This window comes from Stigmatopora argus, chromosome 7, assembly GCF_051989625.1.
Source record: "Stigmatopora argus isolate UIUO_Sarg chromosome 7, RoL_Sarg_1.0, whole genome shotgun sequence".
NCBI lineage: Eukaryota > Metazoa > Chordata > Actinopteri > Syngnathiformes > Syngnathidae > Stigmatopora > Stigmatopora argus.
Window position 1 is genome coordinate 19,610,023 of NC_135393.1, and position 27,648 is coordinate 19,637,670.

A 27,648-nucleotide genomic window follows, 5' to 3' on the forward strand; every position below is an offset into this window, starting at 1 on the left:
CGACGGAAAGCTCCCTAAATGTAAACACAGTAAAAAAAAATCAAGGTCAGCCATGACAAAGATCAACAAACTTACTAAAGTGTGTAAGTGTGCACTTGATGGTGAAGCTTTAAAATGTCATTGTAGTACTTGTATAATGACAATAAAGTCATTCAATTGAGATGTTTGCATCACGGCTCCACATTGGCTTGAATTGAAACATGCAAATGGTTTGCATCCAATGGGGTGGCAGGGTGACAGGACTAAACCAACTCACCAGGTGAGCGGGCTCATGTACTTCCTGGCCAGGAGTTGAAGACAGTAAGCCGTACTCTGGGCGGCCGTCTCTCCGAGGACGGTGCCCACGCAGGCGGCCAGCTCCAGCTCGTTGCCTCGGATCAGACTGGACATGGCCAACTGAAAACAGATCATGTAGATGAAGTGCATTAAGAGTCAGTGAGTTAGCCTACAATGCATGTTTTGGAGTGTGGGAAGAAAGCAAAGTACCCGCAGAAAAGCCCAGGGGAGAACATGCGAACTCCACACAATGGAGATCGAACCCTCGACCCCAGAACTGCGAGGCCGGTGCACTAAACACTTATTCAGAGGACTGTCGTGTTGTTTTTTTTAACGGCAACGTATTGAATAGTCTCTTGCGCCATAAATTAACGTAAAGTGTAGGGAAAGTTGGGGGATGGTGTGAACTGGCGGACATAAGTACCTGGACGTTATCAACGGCCAGGTAGCAGCACGCCGCCAGAACGGAGCAGCCATCTTGAAAGTACCACTCGGCCAGCTGCGAGCACACGTTATTCAGTTGACTGCGGTGAAACAAAAGCGGAAGAAGTTGTAAGCTTCGGATTCGGAACGATATCAACATGTTAAAATGACTAAACCACGTTCTGTAAAAAGAAACGTGCCTTCAAATCATCAGCCAGTTCATTTGGTGGTCCCTTTTTGCTAAGCAATATTAAATGCAATGTTAGCTTTACCATGTTTGGGTGCATAAATTACCTTTGGTATTGTTGTCTGTTTTCCACATCGTTGGTCTTGTGGTTTGTAGACGAGGTTTGAGGGGTACGAATGTTCCCCTCGCATGCCCCCTAAAATAAAAAAATGTTTCTCCATCATGGAAATATTTCTTGTTGCATTTTCTCTATTGTAGACTGTCCTTGGAAAAAAAAACAATGAGCCACCATACCTGAGCAACTAGTAGTGCCTCAAGGAGTTGTCCTCTGCCCGTGAAAAATGTGACCAACTTATTAACGTCACCGGTGGCGATGCAGTAGGGGATTGCATCATCGTTATCCTCCACAATCAGCTGATCGGCTCTCCTGCAATAAATAAAATGTGTCTACGCAAATAGGTATTCAATCCTGTTTTTGTGTCACTGTTTCTTTATCTCTGCACCCCCCTTTAAACATTTTCTGTGCAGCTGCACCCCCTGAATCAAGAAAACTATATTAAAAAAAAAGTACACCAAACTCCCAATGGCACACTAAGATTGACCATGGTTTCCGTCTAAGCAAATGACGGACCAAAAAGATAAAGAAAGCAAAAATAGTCCGTGTTTTTTGGGGGTGTCATGGATCATTTCAGAGATGCAAATCCAAACCTACCTTTGCATGAGTTTTTTCCAGTACTTCATGGATACTCCTGGGGCCACAGCTAAAGCTTTCTCCCACTGTCAGACAAGCCAGATTCATAAACATATACGTGTAAATATGGAAGATTCTAGTCAAAGGCTCATTTTCATGGGCAGGTTGATGTTAAAAACAGAAGATAAAATCAATAAGGCTACAGAAGGTGGGGGAAGAAATTAATTCAATTTGTTTTTTTTGTTTTCATCCCTCATCTGATAGTCCATAAACCATAATCATTGTTCAAATAGATTGTGATCATGACTACAAAAGGGAATATTTTTTAATACTCCAAACTTTTTGAATCATTTTAAAAAGTCAGCCATCACCTGTCCAAGCTCCACCATCAATTCACAGTATCGTTGAATTTGTCCAAGCCTGAGATGGATGTCTCCCGCTTCTTTAAGGCGCTCTTCTTTACTCGGAGCGCCGATCCCTCCTCCGAATTTGGACATCTTGACGATGGTCAATTCCTGGGCTTCGGACTGTGACGCGACACATCAAAGAAGACGGGAAGATTCAACATTTTCATTCAATCAGCAACAAAATCCCTTGAAAGACATCGCTCCCTGCCAGGTGAATTATACCGTTTTAAACTTGAGGAGGTGTTTCATGTGCATGACGCCCTTGCTGTAGCTCCCCGGTAGCAGCGAGTCGTCCTGGCCGTTGATCACAAACACCAAGTCCCACAGGTTGCTGCTTCCCCCTGGAGGCTAATAAAAAAAACATGTCTGGTCTACATTATCCGCGATATTCGAGGGATTACCGTATTCCGTTTTTAATTCTTGGCCCCTGCAACCTCCCCCCTTTAGTGGCCACCTGTGGCCCCGCTCATTTTCCCCTGTCGGCTGCCTTCATCGTTGGATTTTGAAAAGGAAAAATAGTTACCAAACAGCATTCGGAGAACCAACGCAGCTTCTTGGCGGCGGCGTCGTCCGAGCTGACTTCTTTCTCCAGCTCCTGTTTGATGTCTCTGGACACTTTCCCGCAGAGCAGCGGCGGCGCGCCGGGAACCATGGCTTTGTCTGCGAGACATACGACATGTGGGGTCAAGATTGAGCAGAAGAGGAAACAAAACCCTTCCATACCGGTGTTTCCGATGATCTTCTCCCAAGGTCGATCGGTGAGAACGTTGAGGAGGAGAGGCGAGACCAGCGGCATGAGCGACCACAGCCTGACCGTGCTGTCTCTGCTACAACTGGCCATGGTAAAGGGACGACTCTCATGACAAGTTAAACCTGAACACACAAACACGCAGGCGCTGCAGGACCATAACAGCCAAGACAAACAGAAAGGAGGAGTTTCTTCCCAAGCGCCGTCACCATGCCCAACTGGAGTTGTGCACCTACTTTTCTTGTACTGCACTAAAACTCCATAGGCCACACTAGTTCCTTTCTGTGACCAATTATTCATGCTGACTGCTTATTCAGAGCTAAAGGCTAGCACTAGCGCTTGTTTTACCGTAGACGTCAGCGCCATGGTCGTACACCGTGTCCAGGCAGTTGCCGTCCCGTGTGTCCCAAACTCGGATCGTATAATCCCAAGAGCCTGGAAAGAGGAAAATAAAGACATGGATGGAAATGAATATTCATTGAGAACATTGTACCGCTAAATTTGTGCTCATCTGCATAACAGTCATTAAATAAAATGCATACCTGTCAACTTTTAACCCGTTTTTGGTCATTTCAAACTGTGTACGCTGTATAACAACTTTTGTCCGGGAATTTTTTTCCTTTTTTCAAAGGACGTTTTTTTTTGTAAAAACCCTCTCTTTTTACCCATTTCGGCTCTAATCTGGATCGTCTCAGTCGCTGGCAGCAGACGAAAACGTCATCCTCGACTGCTAATATTGTCATGCTTAAAGCATGAAATGCACCTGCGCATTCCCCTTTTCACTATATAAATATAAAGCGTCAGCAAGCAATGTACCTAGACATCCAAGCTGTCAGCGTCATACAGCGACATCTCATCTATAGAATCTTGAATTTAGTGCATACAAAAGGCACACCCGCTGATTGGTCACCGGGGAAAATTTTAGACTTTTAAGTGCGCCCTATGCGAGTAAGTATGTGCCTCGTTGCATTTGTTTTTCTTTTTTTTTTTTTTTTTTTTTAATCGCTTAATAAGGGGAATTGCAATCATTCATTAATAAGGGCCGAGGTTGACAGGTATGAAAATGTATCCAAATACAACATCATTTTGCCACTCGCTTGACGCCGTCACATTGACTGGAAGTCATGCTTGTTTTATACACAGCAGATGGAGAACCAGGCAAGAAGGTGACAAGGTAAAGGAAAAGTATGAATTCCGTACCAGAAATGAGGAGGTACGGAACCTCCGTGTTCCACATTAGACCTCTGACCGGTGCTGTATGACCACTCAACACATTGATACAGGCATCCTGTGTGTAGTCCCAAATCCGAACGGTACTGTCCAAACACAGTCAAACACGCTCTTTTAAATCGAAAAGATCCTATTTTTGTTTCTTTTGAACAATAAAAGCACAGGTTGGTTTATGCCCGTGACGGAACGTCGCGGTGAAACTCACCCGTCGTCTGATCCGGAACACAGTATCCCCTCTCGAAGCGGAGACCAGCGGACGTGAAATACTTTCGCTAGGTGTCCGGTGAAGACTTTGAGGGGCTGGTCGGAGCTGGTGGCCAAGTAATACACGCGAACGTTCTTATCCTCACAACCGGTGGCGATCATATCCCTGTGGAACACGTTACGCCCTAGTGGTTAACGTACAACATGACCTCAAACGGTGAGGTAGATTCTGGTTGTTCATCTAGGTCAGGGGTTCTCAATACTTCGATCGCTAAAGGTACTATTGGTAGATCGCATGAGAGTAGGAATTGATCCAGTAAAAAAAAAAAATATATATATATATATATATATATATATATATATATATATATATATATATATATATATATATATATATATATATATATATATATATATATATATATATATATATATATATATATATATATATATAAATACACATATACATACATATATAGATGTATGTATATATATATATATATATAGGACTTGGGCTGGGAAACAGCTCCATTTTGGGTCCTGCTGCATGAAGTACATCATCAGCTTTGTCATCTTTGAGCAAAAAAGTTTGAGCACCCCTGATCTAGGTCACGTGTATGCTTTCATTTGGGTACAGATTTTGTAACATGATTTTAGGACGTACTAACACGTTGATTTGGCCAACCAAAACTTTGAACCTACTTGTTGTTTTGGCTCCAGTCACAACCAAAAACGGCAGCGGGATGCTTGTACTTGTGAAGGACTTTACCATCAATGGTGCGAATGATACTGTGGTCAAAAACAAAAACTAATTCAAAAAAGACATGCAAATACTAGTAATCCGATTTTTAGCATGCTAAAGGTAAACAGACTACTTACCAGAAACCATCACCACTGCAGGTCGCAATTCGCTTAGAATCTTTGTGACTCCAGGATATACAAAATATACCATTTTTTCCATGCTGGAGAAAGAATAAACACAATAAGTTACGAACGTTATAGAGAAAAAACAAACAGATTTGACGTCTTAATAGGTAGCGAAAAAAGGCACCTCATTAAAGCGCATGATTATCTTTCCTTTCCTGACGTCCCAAATGAAAGCTCCGTTCCGAGATGTTCCTCCTGCGATGCAGTTTAGGTCACCTTCCGAAAAACAAGAGAGGGGTAATCAACGCAATATCATTTTTTAGTGTGTGTGCGCACATTGGTATTTATGGTTTTTGAAGACATTTGAGATAACTAGGTACCTAGACTCCAAACTCCCAATGTGAGACTTTGAAATAAAGGGACCTAGCCAAAGTTCCCACAAAACAAGGAGTGTATCTGAATGATTTGGGGCCTTAAAATGACGTTTTTTTCACTTTTGCTGTGACGTAATTGCTGTGATTTAATTTCAAGATGATGCCAATGTTCCCATAATTCATCTGGTGACTAAATGATTTCATTTGCATATTCTTTCAAAATACCCGTTGCCAGAATTCCATTGTGTGCATACCTGGCGCCCAAGACAAGGAGTAAACCACTCCCTCATTTCCGGGGGAGGTATAAACTGCCGTCAGTGTGTTGGTGTCCCAGATTTTGATGGTTCCGTCAAAACTGGCCGTCGCCAACAGGTTCGGGTCATCCGGTTTAAACTTGCAGTCAAAGATGGTTTCCACGTGGCCCTGGAAATGGACAACAGTTAACGCAAATGACCTTTGACTCACCACTTCAGAAATATTGGCACTTTGTCAATTTTGTCAGTCCTACCAAGTCTCGCAGAAAGTCCCACTTTTTGGCGCCCATGTCGTAAAGGCCGACGCCCCCGTCCATAAAACAGCACACGGCGTGGCCGGGGGGCAAAGAGAAGGAGCGGTTCTGCGACAGGGTCGGGGGCGGCACCGCCTCGCTGGTGGAGCTCGTGTGCTGCTGACTTTTGCCCGAAGAACAGCAAATCTGAACTGTCGGCGGAGGAAGGGGACGCCGTCGTAAGATGATCGTGGCAAACTGACTTTTTTCGGAGAATTCATTCCACGAATGGAGGAATTGTTTTAAATGCCAAAATCTGAACATTGAAAGGCGAAATTAATACTACAGTACACTACCTCGTGTAACGTCTCTACGAGCACTGGGCGGAGCGTTGCATTTTTTTCAGTGTTTTTTTTCCCCCGTTAGTCAGTGCGAATGGCGGAGCTTGTTCGCTAATATGAGAGGAGTATATACTACTTCTCGTTGGCAAGTGGTCATGCGTTATCCTATTGTGAGGACCTTTGTGTGCATCATTTTGGGAATATTTTGAAGGGAAGACAAAGGAAACAAGCCTCGATAGGTTTCATCTGAAAGTCAGGGTGGAGGCGGGGCAAATAGAGCCAACCCGGCCGGGAGAAGAAAGTGTCAAAATGTAAACCAAAATTAGAATTAAGTTTAGTGTAAGGTTAGGTTAAACTTATTTGAGTGTGTCTGCATCGTAATCCAAGATCATTTAAATTTGTTGATGTTATGTTACGGGCGCGTTGCCGTGCAAAAAGTTTTTTCAAGGTCCCAAATGTGCATATTGTACCTTTTTTGGCAAGAGGCGTGTTGAGGACATGTAAAGCGTGGAAGCCCGTCTTCTTCAGTTTGAAACTGTCCAACGGCGTGGGACGAGACACGTTCCAGATCCTCAGTACTCCGACCTGGGAGTCTAAAAGAAACGAGGCTATGCTAGCTCAAGGAACGATAACACCGCGTGTTGATATTAAAATGGGATTTTTGGTTGGGTGTGGGATTGTTTACCTCCGGTGATGAACATGCCTGGGGCGGAGGGAATCCACGCCAGGCACTGAACGGACGCAGCCGCTGAGGGGAAGCAGAAGGACGTGATGCAAGCCAAGGCCTCGCTGTCCACCAGCCTGATGCCGTTGTTCAGGTTGGACACTGTAGAGACCAAAAATAACAAAGATTCATTATGGTAGGGTTGTCTTGTTTGCAAGAAATATGCAAATGAGTTGCCCCCTAGAAAATAAATGGCTTTCAATTTTGGATTTGGTCAAACTCTTTTCCACTTTCACAATCGAGCAAAATGTGTTTGACATTTCCTTGCCTAACAAGTAATCTGTTGACAAAGGGTCCCATTCCAGGGCGCTGATGGGGTCCTCTTCATCCGTTCCCTCCAAAGATTCAGGCCGCAACACGTGTTTTTGACTCTTGCAACCTACACAAAAGAAATAAGAGTTCAAAACAGCAGGGGAGCCCAACTTTGGTCCTATGCAACAATAGCAGGGGGTACACATTACGCAGGTATCGAGGCTGATATTTTAACGATCGACCGCAAGACCTTCCATCAGCATTAATGACTATTGGGATGTGCTGACAGGTTAAAAGCTACGAACACATCAAGGCTACTCCCGTCTGGCCAGTCAGAGCACGTTTAACTAGGTAAGATGGCGGCGCCCTGAGCGAGCACTGACAGGCACAAGTGAGTTTATTTTTTCTCCGGAGTTTCATTCATAGATGTCAAAATAAATTTTGTTAAGCGTTTTATCTGTCTATCTTTTCTCTATTTTGAAATAAATTACCGTATCAGCCGCACTGTCTTGCGTTATGGCGTCATGGCATTTCGTCTTTGTCACCTTGCAGTTTCGTGCACGTTGTCTTTTTATGCGCATATAAGCCGTACCTTTGTTTCAGTCATCTTTTTTTTGTCCGACAAATGCGGCTTATATGCGTGTAAATACGGTAAATATCCATACCTGGCTGAAAAATAGACAAACTGCCATCGGTGTGTCCAAAAACCAGTTTTCCCTTTTTGCTGGGGTGCCATCTGAAGAGACAGATATCGGACAGGAAAGAGTGGGCCTCTTTATGCACCGTCACCCCGGGCTCACAATTCCCATAGAGCCAAACGTAGAGCGGGCCACGTTGAGAGACAAAAGCCACGCCGTCGGACGAACTCAAGCACCAACTGACTGCCGCCGGGATCCCTGCGAGAAAAGACACGTCAGGACGGCGTCCGACTTTGAAGTCGGATGGGGGCGCGGCTACCTTTCGTGTTGTCCAGCCTCGCCACGGCCTTTTGCTCGGCGACGTTCCACACGATCAGCAAGTTGTCGGCCGAGGCCGACGCGAACAGATCGGGGTTATCGGGACACCAACTGATGGCCGTTATGGTTTTTTTGTGTTCCGACATGATGCACCTCAACTTGAATTCGTTGTACTGCTGGTCCAACTAAAAGAAAGAAATCCGAAAATGGAGAAATCAGACTCAAGCTAATCAAAACGGTACACGGTCGATTGGTCGCCGGTCTTTTGGTCGCCTGTTGTTATGGTTGGGGCGACCAAAAGACCGGCGACCAATCAACCGCACACGATCAAAACAGCAATCCGGGGTAACAAAGATTACCTGGTAGATGTATATGGCAAGAGTGGCGCAGTAGGCGAAGCGGTCGCCGCTGGCGGCGCAGACATCGTTATTCCATGGTTGACAGCCCGCTGCCAGCAAGCCCACCTGCTTGACTTTGGCCATCCTCGCCTACACGTGAAGAAACAACGGGAAACACTCGCTTTAGCACACCAATCACGACGCACGAGGAGGGCTCGGTGATTCAAGTAGACAAGATGATTATAAAGAGCTAGTGTGTGGAGAGGATTGGGCTAATCTCCGCTGTCATTGGCTAAGGCAATTTCTCATCGCCTTTGAAAAAAAAAAAGGACGCAGATTTTTTTTTAAGACAACCACTGGTACTGAACAATGAAGATTGAATAAAATGTTGGTTTTGTTTACATTTGTATGGGGTTAGGGTTAGGGTTAAACGGTTGCTAAATTAGATTACAGCGCTATAAAATCAGGTCAATACATTGACGTTTGTAAAATAATCAAGGGAAGTCTACTACCCATAAACGATATAGTCATTATAACATATAATTTTTGATATCTATGAAAAAATGATCTTAATAAATGACACTAGAATATACACAAATCTGACTTAAATTTGACCTTATTTTTCACGTGTGTCATTCTCGTTCAAATGACTTTTCTGCTGAATGAGTCACTTGAGATAGTCAAGCTTCCATTTTGTATATGCAATATTTTTTTCCATCGGAAAACTCACTTACAACTTTAGCTTCGCTGCAGGTTTTGCAGAGAACTAAGGGACAGCACATACTAATGAAAATATGTATATTCATGTTAATGAACATATATATTTAAATATGTAAGATTGTAGCCGAGGGCTAATTTCCATCTTTAGTCCCGTGTAGGTTGAAAACAAACGATAACACATACACACACACACGTAGCAAAGTTATAGACAATTCTTACGCAATTTAGCCGCTTGTTCTTCTATTTGCACATACTCCAACAGACATTCCATCTTAAAAGAACCCCATTTCTTTTTCACTTTGGCTCGTTTCCCCATGATACGTAAAGGCTAGGCAGCAACTCCACCGAACCATTAGCTAAATGCTAACCTGCGTATCAGAGGCACCTGCACATAGCGCCTAACTAACGCAGCCAATCAACGTCGTTGACATCAAATCCTGCTCCGGAAGTAAACACAAAGTAAACCGAATCATATCATTGGCTGGACACACTGCTAGTCATAGTTTTTTTCGTAATTGGGCGTTTGTTGTCGTTTATAAGTGACAGGCTGCCACTCACTGAGTTGCGTTGCTAAACGGCACAGAAAAAAAATGTAATTGAATTATATTTTGTATGGTCCATATGTTTGCTGTGCGAAGACGAGAGTAGTGCGCAATTGCGCACGCGCAGTTTAGAGGGAACATCGAAAGAAATAATAGACATCGCCACTAAATAGAATACTCTACCATCTTGGACTGCAATGGTATTCTATATAGTGGCGATGTCTATTATTCATTTCTTCTACTGTCACCCATAATTCGTCTTTTTAAATGATTCGTGCGTGGATTGATTGAAATATTTCATTTTTAATAACTGCCGCTTTGTGAGCCTGAATTCACACTCATTTTCATGATCGCTTTTTCAGAACCTTGGGGGGCAGCAAGCTGCGTTTCAATGTGGATTTCATAAAGTCAACATCACACTTGGTGAACATGCTAAAGCATTGCAACAGTAATCCACTCCAATTGTGTCACTTTTTATTTAAAAAAAAACTCACTTCATTTTTATTGTATAGAAATCTTTTTAGAACTATTTATTTGTGTGCACTCATTGTACTTGTATAATGTCAATAAAGGCATTGAATGTAATGGGTAAGGTCCTTCAGTGACGTAGATGTGCAAAAATCTGATTTAAAGGAGCAATTTACAAAGTGTAAAATTCCCAATGGACCTCCAGCATGTCTCGGATGGACTGTCTTTCTGCTAGGACTCTTCTATCACGAGTTCCATCTGTTTTATTTACCCCTCGCATTCATCGTTCCCCAGTCTATGACTAATCAAGCACGCTCTTGTTTCAATTTGGCAGCCCTGGTCCGAAAATGACAACCTGGTATAGCATCTGCATTTTGTAAGGGTAAATCAATAAAGCGTTTCAAGACCGTCATTTAATTGTCGCCGTTGTCAATGATACACCCGAATGAACACTCACGAATTAGGAAATGACAAAATCGATAGCAGAACCGGATTGGAAGGCGATCCATCGGCGATTGTGTGGAGGATCATCCATCTTTCATGAGCTAAGCAAACGTTAGCCACTTCTCACCCGTGCCTGAGACTTTCATTGACTATATTTTTGTTTGGTTTGAGATGTCATCAACAGGTTTCAGCGCCGTTGACTAATACGCGAGCGAGGATGTTGTCCACTGAGACGTGAAGGTGGTTGACGCTCGCTCGCTCGCACGATTCTAGCACCGATTGGTCCGCGATTAGGACCTGCAAATCGTATCGTCGTCGTCGAGCTATTCCGACGCCAAGTGTTTCTTAGGGGGTCGTGTGCTTACCATCAATCGGAGGTTGGCTGGGCTCGAGCACAATGGACAGCTCCTCGAGACTCCAAACGGGCTTCCTGTCCGCCTGGTCAAGCCGCAAGGTTGCCTCCGACATCGGCGGCGATTGGGCAGGTGGGACGCTCGAGTTAATCCGTGATTGGTCCAGATTAGTGGCAGTCACCCACGTTCGAAATCGCTCTTCGTGTGGAACGCGATGTCATCAAGAGTAGATGACAAGACACGGGGATCGTGAGAGTCTTGGAGTTTCCCAACATCTACTGGTAGCCCGTCGCCTTCTCGACTGCCTTGCGAAGGACTCAGACCACCATCATCATGGTTCTCATCTCCAAACGGTCAGATTCTGACAGAAATGTCACTTCACCCCATCAGACTCAAACAAGTTCATGGGTATCTGACTTAATGTTCATATCAGAACAGTGGCTATGGTTTATAATTATTATTCCATTTCTGGAGGAAATATTCACGGAAATGTTGACATTTTGTCTGCCAGACTGCCATTGTAGGATTATAAATAAATTTTCCCATTATAAGTAGGAAAATGACAGGCTAAAGTGGATGTAGATACTTGTATGCAGCGTTTAAAATCTCTTTAAATTTTCCACAGAAGTAATAAAACTGTTACAAAAGATAGTATCCTACTGTAGTTTGACAGGAATCAAGTGACCTCAAGTGGACAACTCCAGGAAGAAGTACTTTACAACCTTAAACAATTTCTTCAAAATAGAATCCTTCCAAAAGTACTTTTAATTTGTTTTGCCATTTACACAGACTAAAACATTACTATATTTTGAGTGGCAACAAAAATGCTTGGAAAATATAACACTTTGAGTACTATATCATAAAAATAAAGTACTCCTAGGTTATCAAAGTAGATTTGTTATTGAAAGCAAATAAATGCCTTGATCAGCCACATTTCTCAAATGAAAAATGACAGATTGCATACTATAACCAATATACAAAATTTTATTTTTTAAGAAACAAAAAACTTCAGTTCTACATTGTTTAATAATAAAATGGCTGCAATTTTTTCCCCATTTAATTCAAACAGTAAGTCTGAGTAAAATGACAGTGAACAAACGGCACCACTAAACAAACCTAAGCAGTGCTCTGAAAAACAAACATTTCTTTAAAACCTTGCTGTCCGCCGACCGTAACACAGGTGAACTCCCTCCCAAATGTGACGCGACCAACCAAAAGTTGGTCATTTTGATAGCGCAACGAGGATCTAAAGAAATAGTTAAGGGGACTAACTGAAGGGGGGGATAGGGGGGAGAAAATTCAACTAAATCCCTGAAATGGACAAGGAATACAGGTCTGATCCACATGGCTCAACAGGGACAGCAGGCTATACGTTTCGAACACCCACACAATGAAATAATTGAGTTTAACGCATTGCAAACAAAAACGACCCACGTGGCAACCGCCGGCCTAATCGTCGTCTTCGTCATCGTCATCATCTTCCTCCTCTTCATCGTCATCGTCCTCGTCGTCATCATCATCGTCGTCAGCGGCGACTGGCGCGGACTTCTTTGGCCTCCCCGGGCCACCCTTCTTGCCGGCGTCGGCCTTCCCTGAGCCGCCCGTGGCCTTGTAAGCCGCAACATCCTGGGGACGATAGGTTTGGACGTTCTGTCAAAATCCGCCGGGGACGGACAGACGGCGGCGGCGTTACCTTTTCATATTTTTCCTTCAGTTTGCCGGCTCTGGCCTCATACGGAGCCTTGTCTTTAGCAGTCTGCGTAGACCACAACTGTCCGAGCTTTTTGGCAATGTCGCCAATGGAGATGCCAGGGTTCTCCTCCTTGATCCGGGGTCGGTGGTCCGAGCAAAAGACGAAGAAGGCCGAGCTACGGGAAGGGGGGGGTGTTTAGATGGACGCTGACAAATATCCACCCAATGTGTCGTTTTGCTTACGGGGGCCTTTTGGGGGCGTTGGGGTCCTTCTTCTTTCCCATTTTGGCACCCTTCTCGGGGACGTACGACTTCATCTCTCTTTCGTAGCGGACCTTGTCATTCTTTGCCAGGTCCTCAAACTTCAGTTTTTCCTTGCTCGACATAGTCTGCACACACACGCCAATATGGCTCCAATAAACAAAATGCTTCACCTGCTAGGACAGTTAAACGCAACAATAGCCTGGGACCATTTTTTGCGAGCTGAAGGATAAACACTAAATGAATTCTCCACCTATCTCAAGATACCAGTTTATTAAAATGGTGGTGCTTTTTGAAGAATACATTGATAATCAAAGCAGTTCTATAGCACGAATACGACCATTGTAGATTACCTTCCATCTTTCGGAGCACTTCTTGGAAAACTCAGCAAATCCAACACTGACTCCTGGGTGCTTCTTTTTGTGCTCCTCACGGCAGGTCGCCACAAAAAAGGCATATGATGAGGTTTTACCTCTGGGCTTATTTGGGTCCTTCTTCATAACTGCTTTTTTTAAATCTAGTAAAGACTAGAGGAAGAAGAAAAAAAAATCAGGAAAAATGTTCCCAAAAGATTTATTCGAGAAAAAAATAATTGTGGGGAAAAGGTAGGTGGTGTGCCGATAGTTATTACTGTGAAAGGAGTATAGTTGTGTTCGTTAGTGTTGCACAAGCTTCCCGAATATTAAACAACTCAAACGGGCTGTGAAAAGATGGTTCGTGGCCTTAATCGGCTTTCTGCCTTGTAGAGACAAAAAGACGCGACTCCATTTTGTATCTTCCCGCCCAAACTAAACTTCGCAAAACCCCGAAAAGTGGCCGTAGAGCGCGTTCTAAAGCTCCACACGACGTATTTCGCTGGGTTTAAATAGCCCCCATGACTTGAGTTGAAAGACAGAAGGAAACGGGCCTCCGAGCTACTGAAATTCCAAGTTGAACGCTCGGCCATCGTGCAAAGCCGTGTACCAAATGGCGTTTGAGCTGCAGTTGTTTACCAAGAAGAAGGCAGACTGCGCAGTTTGTACCTCACAAACAAATACAGACTAAGGCCTAATCTTGTATATAGTAGCATTACCGCACCACACACGCACACTTTAAATGTAAGCTCGACAGTTTAACACATTTAAACACTCAAAACGTTCACACGAGCTACGACACAAGTGCGGGCCGCGGAATTGCTGTAGTTTAACGATGGGGTACATAGTGTTGAAACAACCTTACACGACGCGACGAACATAAAACGTAGAAACAAGTGAAAATGGAGACTAACCTGTTACAATTTGGACAATGAACGACGGACTGAGTGGTGAAGACGATACAAAGCCTAGAGGTTTTGTCACGGTCTGCGACGCCACACTAACTGCCCTCAAGTACTTGTAGAACTCCTCCTCCGGCGGCAGCGGATAGGTCGAATCCGGACATTTCAATTTGAACACAGAGGATGACGCAGAAACGCCCTTTTGGATTGGTCCAAATATCGGGAGAGACAACCTCAGTGTAGTTCTCTTGTCTGAATGTCGATTGGCTAGGGACGGGTTTTAAACACATGGCGCGAAAGCTTCTTTGTTTGAAATAAAAACAGGGCTTTCGTCTTTAATTGTTTGGCGAGGGAGACATTTCGAGTAGCTTTTCGTATTTTACCACAACATACTCTAACCGCAGTGCAGATGGGAGCGAGTCAATTACATTTACCCACACCCATACATTTATAAATAATGAAACTATCGCTGAATTCTGGACAGATGTAAAACGTTTTGGTTTTTAAAATCATAATAATTAAGTGGCAATGGTGAATGCTAGAGATAAGAAAATGCTATAAACATTTGGAAGGCTCTCAGGCGTTTATGACAAAGCACTGCGTTAGAAAATCTGTTGCAAGTCTAAATCAAGTCCGCGCATGCGTGCACCTAGATTGAATGTGGCCAAGGAAAAAACTCCAGGCCAGTAGATGGCGATATTTTGCGTTCTCGCTGCTTTACAGCTGCCATTCCAGTCAAACAAGAAACGCCGTCCGGTGGTGATTGACTTATAAATGGACGCGTTGTGATATTACTGAAAAATAGCCATAAACGGAGGTGACACCACTTTGGGACCTTGCTGAAGAAGCTGGGAAAGAAAATGGGGGACATCGCCGTGGACCACAACACTCTTTGCCTATTTGATGTAGACGGGACCCTGACAGCTGCGAGACAAGTACTAGATTATTTCTTAAAATACGCCTCACTTGTTTCAAACCTTAATGTTACACCTAAATGTATTTTTTATTTTTTGAAATTATAATGATCGCCTGATAAGTGGACACACTCGAACAGTGGTCTTTCTCTTAAAGTCGAGTCATCACTGGTTGGCCACGCCTCTTTCCCCATGTACCTAAGTATTTTGTAGTAGCTGTTTATGTCAAGTGTATTAGTACTGCGATTATGAGTATCCACTCTCAATATTCAAATAAATCCAGCATTTGCTAAAAATATAAATAAATAAATCCAAGGTGGTAATTTACTCTAAAGATAAGTTTCATAACCTTTACAAATGGTCTCACAAAATAAATATTAGGCCTAATGTTCTTTTACTGGCGAGACATTTGTTTTTAAACTCACGATAAAACTAACCCGGAAAGTTACTTGTGGTATTTTGGCCTACCTGGCCCAATTCAACCCCTCCATTTTGTGCAAAATGGTGCTTGAAGTTGAGGATATTTCAGGAAAGAGTTTTTTTTTTTTTTAACTGTTTGCAGCCTATAACTGCAGAAATGGCCACGTTTATTGAGAAGTTGAAGACTCGGGTTCGTGTTGGCGTGGTCGGTGGCTCGGACCTCGGGAAAATCAAAGAGCAACTGGGAAATGATGGTAAGAAACAAACATTTGTCCTGTCCTTCAAACTTGCATAAGATGTCCACAATGAATGGACGCTCTCTCGTCTGCTAACAGTGATCCAGAAAATGTACTACGTATTTGCGGAGAATGGTCTTGTGGCCTACAAGGAGGGACAGCTACTATCCATTCAGGTAAGACATTGTCCTAAGCAGGCTTTTCCTAAACCTAAAGTATCTCCTTCATCTCATCAGTCTATTCAAGCTCACATGGGAGAAGAACTACTGCACCAGTTTATCGATTTTTGTCTCAACTACTTGTCCAAAATCAAACTTCCCAAGAAGAGGTATTACTACGTTACATCTTTCTCTCCCTCTCTTATTTATTGAGCCTTCAAAGGAGCTGGCATTTTTATTTTTTTGTTCTCGGCAGGGGTACGTTCATCGAATTTCGTAACGGCATGTTGAACGTTTCCCCGATTGGACGCAGCTGCACCATAGAAGAACGGAACGAGTTCTATGAACTGGATCAGGTAGCGTCTATTCTCTCACTCTGACTCAATTGGCTTGCGTTAAAAAATACAAAATAGATTCCCACACACTCCACAGAAGACAGAAAGCTCTCATTTTAGTGTTCAGATGGGGGACAATAATGCCTTTCTTCAGAAAAATAGTCATGGTTAGCTCAATTAGCTTAGCATGGCTAGCTTTTTACACATCATGTGCATCTCACCTGCAAGATGGAGCCTGAGTCTATTTGTTTTCATACGAGCTAGCCCAGAAATTCCATCCAGGAGATGACAAAAAAAGTGCATCAAGTACACAGTGCGTTGTCGTAAAACAGCATAAAGGAAACCGTGCGGTCGATTGGTTGCTGGTCTTTTGGTCGCCCGACCGCGACAACGGGCGACCAAAAGACCGACGACCAAAAGACTGGCGACAAAACAAGGTAAAACAAGACGGTGTGCGCATCAATAAAAGCCAACAATGGCCATGAGCAGTTTCACTGAGCCGACGTGTGAGTGTAGAAGAGTTTGTATGTACCTATATGCGTTGTCCCTTTAAGAAGCGACGTCCGTCACGGTCTTAACAAGTTCTCCAACAAAAAACAATCAAAGTCCGGGAAATTTGGAGCTTTTCTTTATCCTAATAATGACTAGGGCATTAAGTATGACTAAATAGTCATTCACAGTTTGTATTTAGGGAATTTGAGCAACCATTTCAATGGTAATTATCACTTACCTCCCGGGCGACCAAAAGACCGGCGACCAATCGACCGTGTACCCAAGGAAACTGTTTGCTTGTTTATTATGACGAAAACCTGAAAAAAAAAATGACCCCACTCATTCAATTTCTTGCCCCAACAGAGAGAAAAAATCCGGGAGACGTTTGTCTCCGTTTTAAAAGAACAGTTCAAAGGAAAAGGCCTGTCATTTTCAATCGGTGAGTGACGCTAATTGGACCACGTGTCGTTTTGGACTTATTTGGGGATTCCTGGCAGGAGGGCAAATCAGCTTCGACGTGTTCCCCGACGGTTGGGATAAGAGATACTCCCTGGGGATCCTTGAGAAGGACAACAACTACTCCACCATTCATTTCTTCGGGGACAAGACCAAGCCGGTCGGTGTGCCGCCTTCTCTACGTTGATGGCAATCAGTGTTAGTGCTACAAATACCTTGAAAGAAGTAGAAAAAAATGATGAATACTCCTATGTTGTTTTGCTTTAGGGGGGAAATGACTACGAGATCTACTGCGACCCTCGCACCGTTGGACATGAAGTGACGTGTCCGGAAGAAACGCAAAAACTTTGCCAGCAGCTTTTCTTTTCGTGAGCAAAGTACGTGAGGGGCCTGTTTAGGGGGACTTTGTCAAGAGGCGGGGCTTCTGGTGGGGACAGTTATTATTATAAAACAATTTTAATGAACACCATGACATTACTATTTTGTTTTGAGCCTTTATACCACAAGGATCCTTTTTTTTCCAAGGGCTGCTTAAAAAAAAATTGAAGGGCCGAGTATGAAGTCTATGGCTGCCATTGGGGCGATAGACGTCCAATCCAATTTGACTGGGAGGCCTGGCAGTGATTTTTTTTTTTGTAAGGCAAACCAATTGTCATTTTTGCATAATTTCTGTCCAATTGACTTTAAATAACTATTCAATGTGTCAAATACTATCTGGGAAGGATGAAAAAAATATTGTTTTTCTTCCTACTTGGTTAATAAAAACATATTTCACTTTTCATTTTGATTTTTTTATTTACTGTATTAGGTGCTAAATTGAATTTGAAGGGTTTTGAAATAAAACAGTTACCGAAAACGACAATGATGTATTTTTCCTCTGTAACTCGATATGGGCATCCTTTTTACTGATCATATATTTGGGGTTGCAGATAAACGAGACATAAAGCCAAGTTTATTTGGATTGAAATCTGATTACTGAGCACGACAAAAAGAAAATGATTCAATTAAAACTAACAAAATGAGGCTTCAAGACTCGGGTAAAGAGGAACAAAAGTTGTCTTGTTAAATCAGACACCCAGTTGAAGCAACAGGGGTTGGAATTCTCAAAGCAGAAGCACCTGACTGCAATCCACTGATTGCACTCGCAGGACACCACAATTGTGGAAAGCTTTCCTCTTTAGAGCTTGGAATGAAAATATGCCTCCCCTTTGTCGAATAGTGGAACTAAAGCACCCCTGCTTTGTGGAATAGTTTGCCCACCCCTGTTAAATAAAGGCCTAGTCTTATGGGATGCTACGTCTTCATATGTACGTCCAATGCTTCAACTTTATCAAGGCGCTCTTAAATGGTCAAAATGGTCAAAAGTCTGCAACATTTGAAATCGGTCCAAAAAAAGTCTTGGACTGACTTTGACAGTCTACACCAGGGCTGGGCAAAGCGGTGTTCAAGAGCCGTTGGCTGTGGGTGGGGGCAGCTTTTTGGGTCACAGAAACAGAGTTCCCGCAACGGGGGATGGGCTGAAACAACAAGCACCTGACAGCAATCTACTGATTGCACTTGCAACATACAATATTTGTGCAAAGCTTTCCTCTTTGGAGGTTGGAACCAAAGCCCTTTGTGGAATAGTTTGCCCACCCCTGTTAAATGAAGGCCTAGTCTTATGCTAATGCTTCAATTTCATCAAGGTGCTCTTAAATGGGTCAAAATGTCAAATGTCCGCAACATTTTAAATAGGTCCAAAAAAGTCTTGGACTGACTTCGACAGTCTACATCAGTAGTGGGCAAAGCGCTTTTCAAGGGCCGTTGGCTGTGGGTGGGAGCAGGTTGTTGGTCCACAGTGGAACCAACGGGGGTTGTGCTGAAAGCAAACGCACTGGAGTGCAATCCACTGATTGAATTTGTAGGACGCCAGATTTGCAGAAAGGGATCACACATGACTTACTGCAGGGCTCTTCCAACTTTTTTTGCTCCATGATCTACTTTTCAAGGAGTTATCTATCTTTACAATGATGTCATCATAGACTCAATCAAGATGTTTGGCAGCAGCAGGAAACCAGGGTGAAAATCCACTCTGGATTGACGCTAAAGATTACTGCGGACATTCCTAATTCATAAGAGCCTTGCTAAGGAAATGGACAAAGGGGAGGGATCAAATTGTTATTGTCGTGCCATCTACCAATAGTAGCTTGGCCATCTTCATAAATGCTCCACATTGACTCGTTGTGTTCGATAGAAATAAAGCAAGTTACGGACAGATGAAAGAGTTTATTGTTTTAGCAGGAAGAACCAATACATCAGGCAATGTGATCATTCCACATCACTCGCCTCTTTACAAAAATTCAATTCACCTTGCTGTCCTCCATTTCTATTTAGTTCCAATCACATTTATACAGCATTGTCACAAAATGTGTAAAAAAAATAAAATACAATTTAAAAAAAAAATGGACTCACCCAGTAAGGGGGGCCTATTTGTTCTCTCCTCTGCCTTTACTCCAGGAATAAAATCGCTCCTTTGTCACAGCGATGGTTGTCAGCAGCCAAAATATCATTTTCCCTCATCACACACACAAAAAAACAGTAAAAACATAACATTGTTGGGGTAAACAATGAATGATATTGCACAAAATGAAAGGTTGGTTGTAATCAGGGGCTGATGTAAACAATATTCACATTTTGTTCCAAGATGATGTCAAAGTATGTCTAGACAAGACTTCCCTCGTTGTCTTCCAAGACCTAATTGACTAACAGTGATTATAATAATAAAACAAAAAATGTTTCAGGCCATCAAGTGCTTGCCAATGTAAATAATTGCACGAGAAGTGTTTCCGCAATTTCCCCTCTAGCCACGTTTCTTAGCTAGATTTTTTCTGCACCACAAAAAGCTGTCCAAGTTCTAAATCCATTTCCCAAAACAAAAACAAAAATGTCTCATATGGCTACGACATCGTTACGGTCGCAATTTCAATCGTTAAACGAGGCGACGACTTTTACGAGAAGCTAAAAAGCTATCTGCAAGTTTGCAATGTTCCAATCCACTTGCATGAAATGTCCAACACATTAAAAGTGTGTTTTTTTTTAAAATGACACTAAATGAGCACACACACATTTAAAAAAAAAGCTCTTTTGCTCTTAAATATATATTTTAAAAAAGCCATTTACCCAAAAAAAGGGGGACAAAAAAAAATAATGCTACGATAGCTTCGTTAGCTTGAATTACTTGAGTCGGGCAGCGGCGAGGGCCACCCCCTCCCATCGGCGTGGGGGTCCTGGCCCTCTTCCCCGGCGCTGGACGATCGGCTGCTGAGGTCCCCCACCCCCGACTCCAGGTCGCTGTGGTTGTCCAGAGGGAGAACGAGGGCGCGCTCCTCGCCCTTGGCGTCCCGGCGTTTCCGCTCCGCTGGGACGGCGTAGTACGTCCCGGGTGGGTCCGGTCCGCGGTGTCTCTGGCCCACGTTCCCGGTTCTCCTTTTAACCTGGACTTTCTCCCACGTTAGCGGCTTCCCTGTTAGCGCCGCTATCCTCTGCGTGAGAAGGACACAAATTTACTCATCGAGTCAAATGGATAAAATAGTTTTTACGTTTGCCACGCAAAGTCGAGCCGTTCAAGCACCCGTATTGTTTGGAAATGAAAAATTCTTTTTTTTCATGTCACTGAATTATGCTATGCTATCAAAAGTGATAAAAAAATAATAATTTAAAAAGCGAAAGTGGTGTTCATGAGTGTTGTGTGTATTGTATGCCTTGTTTGGAGCCCGGGTGGAGAGGAGCGTTTCCTCCAGGTGGTACCTCCTGCTGATTGGCCAGCTCCTCCTCCAACTGCTGGGACTCCTCCCTCACAGCAGACAGGAAGTCCGCAGGTGATTGGCAAGGAGGCGTCGACCGCTCCGTGTGATTGTAGAGTCCCTTCCACATTCTAAAATGAAAAAAATAAATAATAATAATTCAACTCCAGTGTTAGAATGTGCACCAAGTGGAATTCCGGAAAATTCAGCTCTAATTGATCAAATTGATAAATTGGACGGATAGTGAATGAATATTTGAAGTAATTACAAAGTAAATTGTGGGATTAGCTAAAACAACAACAACAACAACAACTTTTTTAGTTGTACAGCTCTGGATAGCCAGGCCTTTCTGCAGTCCCTTACTTGAAACAGTAGGGGGTGGTGTTGGGTCTCAGGACACCCTGGCACTGACTCAGTTCGGCCTTGTACAGTGGATTGGTAAAGTCCGCTTTGTCCTTCCACAACTGGGGCCAGACGGAATGACTCCGCTCGCGAAGCCTTAAAAAAAATAAAAAAAATAAATAAATAAAAACATAAAATGTACAGCATAGAGCGCGAGAGCTTTACGGTATCACACCACAAATATGAAAAACAGATGACAGCCACATTATTTGGTGTTAGACAAAATAGGAAAGGCAGGTTTGAGGCGCTTGGCTTTTTTTTTTCTTACCTCATATCGTTGCGCTCCTTCTGGCAATTGCCCAGGAATGTCCCAAAATGGCAGGAATAAACATGCGCGTGTATGGCAACGAGGAATTCCTCGTTAAACTCGAAGGCGCAGGGAAACTGCTGAGACAGCTGCCACACGCATTCCAAGAACTGATCGATAACGGGAGACACCTCCTTGGGATCGCCGTCCAAGTGGGCGTACCTGGACGAAGGGACAAGGAGAAAAAAACATGGAAATGAGTAGCCATTCATTTTCAATGCAGGGGGACCATGAAATACAACAAATAAGCATATTTACTGGTATAACTTTGAAAATCAAATTGAAAAAAAAAATCATTTTAATATTGGTAGATAATAGCAAGCAAATCTGATTTCCGAACTTTGAAAGTTCTCCCCGGTAACCACACGACCCCAATGCGTGCTTTAGAAATTAGATGGACTTTTTTTTTCATTCCTGATTTACGGTAAAGATAATATAATGCTGGTCATTGACACAACCAGTCTTAATGTCCTTAGCAAAGTTGTTCGGAGCTGTTTAACTTACTCGGTATTTACCGTCGCTCCATTTAACGGCTTTTCTGTATTGAAAAAAACTAACAGGAATCATTCTTATTTTCCTCTTATTTTAAATGACTTTTTTGACCGGGTACATACACACCTGTGGGAAAACTTGTGACCAAAGGAAACCCAGTCTCTTTCTATCAGGACCTGTACGACAAAAGAGGGAAACGTATAGATAGGAGTTACGTGCAAATACTATGAGGAACAACAAACATGTATTTTACCATCATTCCTTTGATGGTTCGATAAAAGGGGTCCAAAAGTACGCTGGCTACGGAACAGGCCTGAGCGGTCCGATCCCAGCCGTCGGAGCAGTGGACCAACACGCTCACCCCTTCGTCAGCCACCGCCTAAACAAAAAACAAAAAATGGATTCTATGCATTAAATGCCGTGCAAAAATATGGGCCCAAAAAGGGGGGGGGAACTCCATGAGTGGCTCCCAAATTCCAAATACAAGTGTCAAAACAAGGCGTTTCAACAGTAAGCATGTACCTTGGCGATAAAGACTCCGGCATCTAGTATGGCTTTGATGTGTTTCAGCCAACCCGAGTTTTCCAGACCCCAAAGGAAGTCAGTCATTGACGGGGTTCGCATTTCGCCGACTGCAAGAGAGACCAGCGAGATCAGCACATTTGTAGCCGTCACGGCAAAACACTGAACTCCGGTTTCGCTCTTCCTACTTTGCCCAGGGCTTCACGTGCGGTCTTACCATCAACAATTTTCTGTTGGCTGTTCCTCATCACGTGGATGTTCTCGATGCCGATAAAGTGCAGCTTGATGTTGCCGTAGTGGTCCTCGTTCTCGTAGCCTTTGCCGGCGGCTCTGTTGGCCATGGCGTTTAGCTGCGTGTACAGAAGCGCCATGTAGCCAAACGCGCTAGGACTGGGATTTTCAAAGCATTACCTTGGGCCTGGTATCCACCACGTAGATATAGGTACTTCCGGGGTTGGATTTCATCACGGCTTGCAGCATCATCTCGTCCTCCTGGCAACGTCCGCTGAAGCCCGACAGGGGTTGGCTGCACCGGCAAACGGCGGCCTGGGCGCGGGGCAGAAACGTTAGCGTTACGCTCGTGTCGTTGCGTTCGTTTGTGTGAAACACTGACCAGCGTGTCCTGGTGGAAGTAGGACAGCGCGGGGAATCGCCCTCGACTCCTGAATCTGGAGCTCCCGGTTACGATGGAAGATGTCGCCGACTTTGGAATAAAGACCTCCGACGGATACGTTTCGCAGATCTGCAAAGATTTTTGACCGAATCTGTTCAAGTTGCCTTTTTTTCGACGGCAGCTTTTATGTTGGCACGGAGAAACACTGGCCAGGAACTCACCCGGTATTGACTATTAGCCGCTGAGGGAACCCAGAGATTATTTGGAACTCCCATTCTTTTGTAGTCGGCCATCAGGTCTATGAAGTTCCACGATTCTTGTCTCTCCTCCTTGTTAATATTGGGATTGAACGACAGGCAGTACAGCTCGCTGTACTTTTCTGAAAAAAGGAAATATTCAGTTAACACATTTGTAATTCAATTTCATCAATTTCAAATTCAATTTCATCAATTTCTAATTCAATTCATTTCAAATTCAATTTCATCAATTTCAAATTCCATCCAATCCAAATTCAATTTCATCCGCATTGAATTCATTCCAATTCAAATTTAATTTCATCAGCATTGAATTCAATCCAATTCAAATTAAATTCCATCAGCATTCAATTCAATACTGCCGTTTTATTCCTATGACTCAGCGTGTTTTTTTAAAACCAAATCAAGACATGAATGGCGCTTCCAAGTAGACCAACCTGGTCGCGACAACCTCAACAATGAGGCGTAGACATCCAGACAGTCTTTCTCCTGTTGGACGAGAAGCTGGAAGATCCGGAAATCTTTGCAGCGCAAGATGAGCTGACTACCCGCCGGCGTGGTGGGCAACCTCTCCACGCTGCTTACCATGCTGTGCAAGACCTGAAACATGTCAGTTCCATCCCAGTTTAATTCCCCAAGACAAATACTACATCACAATTCCAAAACAGATCAGCTAGCCCCCCGGGAGACGCTACAGGACCATAACAGCCAAGACAAACAGACTGTAAGAATGAGCAGGACAAGCAACCCTTTGCATATATTCCTTCAAGTCATGGGACCATTTCGGAATGATAAATGACCCTGTAACAATTGATTGCAACACACGATGACATGCTTGACTTGTACCACGAGGGCTCCATTGCATGTGTCTTGTTACCTCAGTTTTGCCTACGACACTAGAAAATGCACACTCCATCTCATCCTGTTGGGCAATTTGTCATGTGATTTAAAACTATCAAGTCAAGGACAACATCCTATGAGGAAGCTGTCCATTTTTTTCCTCATAAAAACAGCATAATCTGTTTTTAGAGGGTGCCTGGCTAAGAATAATGATTCACAATTGTATATACAGCCTCTACTGAACATTAAAATGAAACCAAACTTCATTTCAATTACCTTTTATAGAAAAAAAGTAGTGTTAAACCTCAAATACGCGGTAGACGGAACGACACTATCGCGATGAACCGTTGGCAGCGATCGTTTGCTGCCGACCTCTTTCGGCTAAAACGGTTTGGACAGTTAATAAGAAGGCCTCTCTGCTTACCCACGTCTCCTTGCGCGTCTCAGGGTTGTTTTCTATAAACATGGAATGTGTCGCTGACAGGTAGAGAGTCCCAACAGTGGCCTTTCTTTGGCCCTTTGAGCGGTCCAGAAGATGCACATTTTCCACCTGATGGAAGCAAATACACACACGGAAAGGGGATTTTTAAAATTTATTTATTAATGAAACGCCTGTTCTAACTGTTTTAATTTGAAAAAAAATCCAATGTCAAAACGTTCATGGCTTTTCATCATATTAAGAGCATAATTATTATTTTTTGCATCGTCATGGTTGGCCCAATGTCCAAAGATGGCGATAGAATCTGATAAGAAAATGTCACAAACGCCAATTGTAGAAAATATGTGCAAGGTGGGTGCAAACGACTAAAAAGATGCTTTTTAGACGGTTTGAGAACATGACATTACAGCCAGGTCAGGCGACAGAAAAGACAAGTTCCAGCCTCGAACTAGACACAAAAACCGTGCCGTGTTATGCTTGTTTGTCCACATTCACTAACGCCATCGCGGATGCTCGTCCTTGTCCTTGCCCAAAGGAAGCTTCTCGTCCATTTGGGATGCAAAACCACGGCGTAACTCAGCCGGGTTTGACTATCAACTAAAAATATCCCGGTGCGAAGAAATGGCAAAATGGCAAATCTCAGTTTCAGTACAAATGTTAGCGTGTCATTGTTGACAATACCTTGGGCGTCCTGATGTGCTCCATCACTGACAAGCAAAATGGTGGTGAGGTGGAGGAGACCGATTGTGGACAGACGTGTGCCCCTTTAGTGTCCGTGGTATTCCCCGCGGCGGTTGTCCGGACTATACGCTGAAATAAGCGTCATTGTTTTCTACCGAAAGAGAGAAATAATGCTGTAGCGTTGTTTTTTTGCCATCTTGAACCTTGCTGTGCCTGCGAAGTAGCACCTTGTAGCGATTTGGGCTGATACGGTCATAGACATGGATATAGACATACACCGCATTGTGCGAGGGAAGCCGTTGCTACGACACGTGATCGTGACCTCCATGTTGTATGTGGCAGATCATCTATCGCTGCAAGTTCATTTTGGCATGTTAACGAAGTAGACCAGTGCTTTTCAATGATTTTATAGCAAACCCGAAGAGTCCCAGTTAAAAAAAAGGCCTATAAAGGACATCTTAAGCACGTTTTCAAAGAAATATCTTTATTCGTTGGCCAAGGTCATTGATAGAGTGCGTTTTTTTCCTATTGATTTTCTATATAATGTAGTATACACAGGTATGAACTTAATTGGAGATTATATATTGGAAGATAAAGTTTTTTTTCTTGGCTCATAACAATATTATTCATTAATGTGAAGTCCTGGCCTTCATTCACTGCTTTGCAACTTTGCAGTTTTGCGCACGTTTGCACAAAAAAAGCACTTCTGCTGCGTTTAATGTCACTCCCGTTTCCACCACTAAGGGCGGAAGAGTGCGTGCTGCGTTTTTTTGTGGCTCTGGGAAACAGCCAGTGATTGATTGTATGTAAAGTGAACATTTATCATTTTCTTCCGAACCGCAGCTGGTGAAAATCGTCTGCAGTTCATTTGGGTAAAACTAAACACCTCTTGCCTCCTGCTAATGGTGAGTTATCCTTCTTTTTGTACACTATTCCTGTCTTTTTGAGCACGAATACCACAACTGCGTTTCATACTGTACCTGTGGTGAACCTTGACCGAGTAAATGTAAGAAAAAAGGCAGGTCAATAACTCTTTTAAGATGCTCCTCGTGCAATTAACATTGAAATACTATTACAAAACATTTGCGGTCATTATATACTACTCTTTAAGATGATACGTCAATGAAACGGTGTTAAATCAAAAGTTCCAGAACGCAACTTAAGCAGGTGCAAATATTGTTCATTTTGCTGGTTTGTTAATAAAGGTTTAGACGGTGTCAGTCACAAAAAACTGAAACGTTCGAAAACAAAATATATCGCTGTACTGCTTCACCTAAATGTCCACTCCATCTGTTTACAGATAAATGACACTTGAGAGTCCATTTTTAAACCCTAAATTGCCTCTAAAATCGTCCCTGCCTTCAAAAACTCAACCTCACTGTGTCATCTTTTATTAGCATATATACTAGTACTATCATAGTGACTACTGGTGATGTCCCAATCCGATAATCAGTATCGTTATCGGCACCCGATATGACTATTTTTGTATCAGATTTGGTCACAAGTCGTCGCTTGGGTTTTCAGTACTAAGTTGCTTTTTTTTTACCTGCTGTAAATCAAACCAATAGGCAAATCTATCTGTCTAAGCGTACTTCTCTTTAAAAACTAATGAAAGTAACAGGTCATCCTATAATATTTGTAAACAGAGCATTTCTTGACTTTACTCCAAACAAAGTCATGGACCATTTACTGGTCACATTATATCTTGCTTTATTTTTCCCGGTTTAAAATCGGTATCGACAATATCTTGAGAAAAATCGGGTTGTCAAAAAATCCCTGGTGACTACTTAGTTATTATTTAAGATAACATAGGATAGGATAATTGGACTCAAGTCGTTTGTTTTCTTACTTTAATGACATAACCCCAGATTACGTGATTTTATTTCAAAGCTTTTTCTTTCCTCTCCCGATAAGAGCACTTAGCACTCTTTTTTTCAGGTGTAGGCTCCTCTTTTCAAGGGTTTAGCTTATATCTTATAGCTCCACTTTTTCATACCCACCTCCACTTGCAGGTAAACACACAACTGAATCATATTTCCAACCTTTCTTCATGTCATGCTGATTT

General features: G+C 43.1%; 4 protein-coding genes across 7 annotated transcripts in view; 1 reads left to right on the plus strand and 3 right to left on the minus strand.

The window, feature by feature from the left end:
• Positions 1-11,181, minus strand: part of wdr17 (WD repeat domain 17) — a 14,889-nt gene extending 3,708 nt beyond the window's left edge. For both annotated transcript variants that reach the window (XM_077605665.1, XM_077605664.1), the window contains exons 1-25: positions 11,045-11,181; positions 8,527-8,655; positions 8,169-8,352; positions 7,877-8,107; positions 7,228-7,338; positions 6,921-7,061; positions 6,706-6,828; positions 5,916-6,106; positions 5,662-5,830; positions 5,218-5,309; positions 5,046-5,128; positions 4,869-4,955; positions 4,168-4,332; positions 3,933-4,048; positions 3,081-3,167; positions 2,708-2,857; positions 2,508-2,644; positions 2,207-2,332; positions 1,949-2,104; positions 1,599-1,663; positions 1,181-1,313; positions 994-1,082; positions 701-800; positions 257-396; positions 1-14 (exon numbers count right to left, since the gene is read on the minus strand). The exon at positions 1-14 is cut by the window's left edge and continues 98 nt beyond it. In XM_077605665.1, the coding sequence (XP_077461791.1) occupies positions 1-14; positions 257-396; positions 701-800; positions 994-1,082; positions 1,181-1,313; positions 1,599-1,663; positions 1,949-2,104; positions 2,207-2,332; positions 2,508-2,644; positions 2,708-2,857; positions 3,081-3,167; positions 3,933-4,048; positions 4,168-4,332; positions 4,869-4,955; positions 5,046-5,128; positions 5,218-5,309; positions 5,662-5,830; positions 5,916-6,106; positions 6,706-6,828; positions 6,921-7,061; positions 7,228-7,338; positions 7,877-8,107; positions 8,169-8,352; positions 8,527-8,655; positions 11,045-11,047 (3,022 nt within the window). In that variant the 5' untranslated portion in view covers positions 11,048-11,181. The remainder of the gene's footprint in view (positions 15-256; positions 397-700; positions 801-993; positions 1,083-1,180; positions 1,314-1,598; positions 1,664-1,948; positions 2,105-2,206; positions 2,333-2,507; positions 2,645-2,707; positions 2,858-3,080; positions 3,168-3,932; positions 4,049-4,167; positions 4,333-4,868; positions 4,956-5,045; positions 5,129-5,217; positions 5,310-5,661; positions 5,831-5,915; positions 6,107-6,705; positions 6,829-6,920; positions 7,062-7,227; positions 7,339-7,876; positions 8,108-8,168; positions 8,353-8,526; positions 8,656-11,044) is intronic.
• An 812-nt stretch (positions 11,182-11,993) lies between these two features.
• hmgb2a (high mobility group box 2a) lies at positions 11,994-14,420 on the minus strand. Its single transcript, XM_077605674.1, has 5 exons — positions 14,253-14,420; positions 13,339-13,512; positions 12,968-13,113; positions 12,726-12,900; positions 11,994-12,658 (listed from the first exon to the last, which is right to left on the minus strand). The coding sequence occupies exons 2-5, from the start codon at positions 13,483-13,485 to the stop codon at positions 12,482-12,484; spliced, it is 645 nt and encodes a 214-aa protein (XP_077461800.1). The 5' UTR covers positions 13,486-13,512; positions 14,253-14,420; the 3' UTR covers positions 11,994-12,481.
• Positions 14,421-14,969: 549 nt separating this feature from the next.
• Positions 14,970-18,032, plus strand: pmm2 (phosphomannomutase 2). Of its 2 annotated transcripts, XM_077605235.1 has the most exons (9): positions 14,970-15,175; positions 15,717-15,828; positions 15,910-15,986; positions 16,047-16,138; positions 16,225-16,324; positions 17,159-17,234; positions 17,293-17,411; positions 17,519-17,628; positions 17,777-18,032. In XM_077605235.1, the coding sequence occupies exons 1-8, from the start codon at positions 15,101-15,103 to the stop codon at positions 17,621-17,623; spliced, it is 756 nt and encodes a 251-aa protein (XP_077461361.1). In that variant the 5' UTR covers positions 14,970-15,100; the 3' UTR covers positions 17,624-17,628; positions 17,777-18,032. The 2 variants fall into 2 exon arrangements, with proteins under 2 accessions (XP_077461361.1, XP_077461360.1); XM_077605234.1 differs by having other exon boundaries at positions 17,519-18,032.
• A 1,469-nt stretch (positions 18,033-19,501) lies between these two features.
• On the minus strand, positions 19,502-25,873 carry mtmr7b (myotubularin related protein 7b). 2 transcript variants are annotated; one of them, XM_077605999.1, is made up of 14 exons: positions 25,584-25,873; positions 24,888-25,013; positions 24,061-24,223; positions 23,591-23,748; positions 23,370-23,498; positions 23,168-23,302; positions 22,974-23,106; positions 22,757-22,866; positions 22,488-22,613; positions 22,361-22,410; positions 21,704-21,904; positions 21,397-21,531; positions 21,038-21,164; positions 19,502-20,772 (listed from the first exon to the last, which is right to left on the minus strand). In XM_077605999.1, exons 1-14 carry the CDS (start codon positions 25,605-25,607, stop codon positions 20,455-20,457), a joined length of 1,935 nt encoding a protein of 644 aa, XP_077462125.1. In that variant the 5' UTR covers positions 25,608-25,873; the 3' UTR covers positions 19,502-20,454. The 2 variants fall into 2 exon arrangements, with proteins under 2 accessions (XP_077462125.1, XP_077462126.1); XM_077606000.1 differs by having other exon boundaries at positions 20,576-20,772; positions 20,992-21,164.
• Between the last annotated feature and the right edge of the window lie 1,775 nt (positions 25,874-27,648).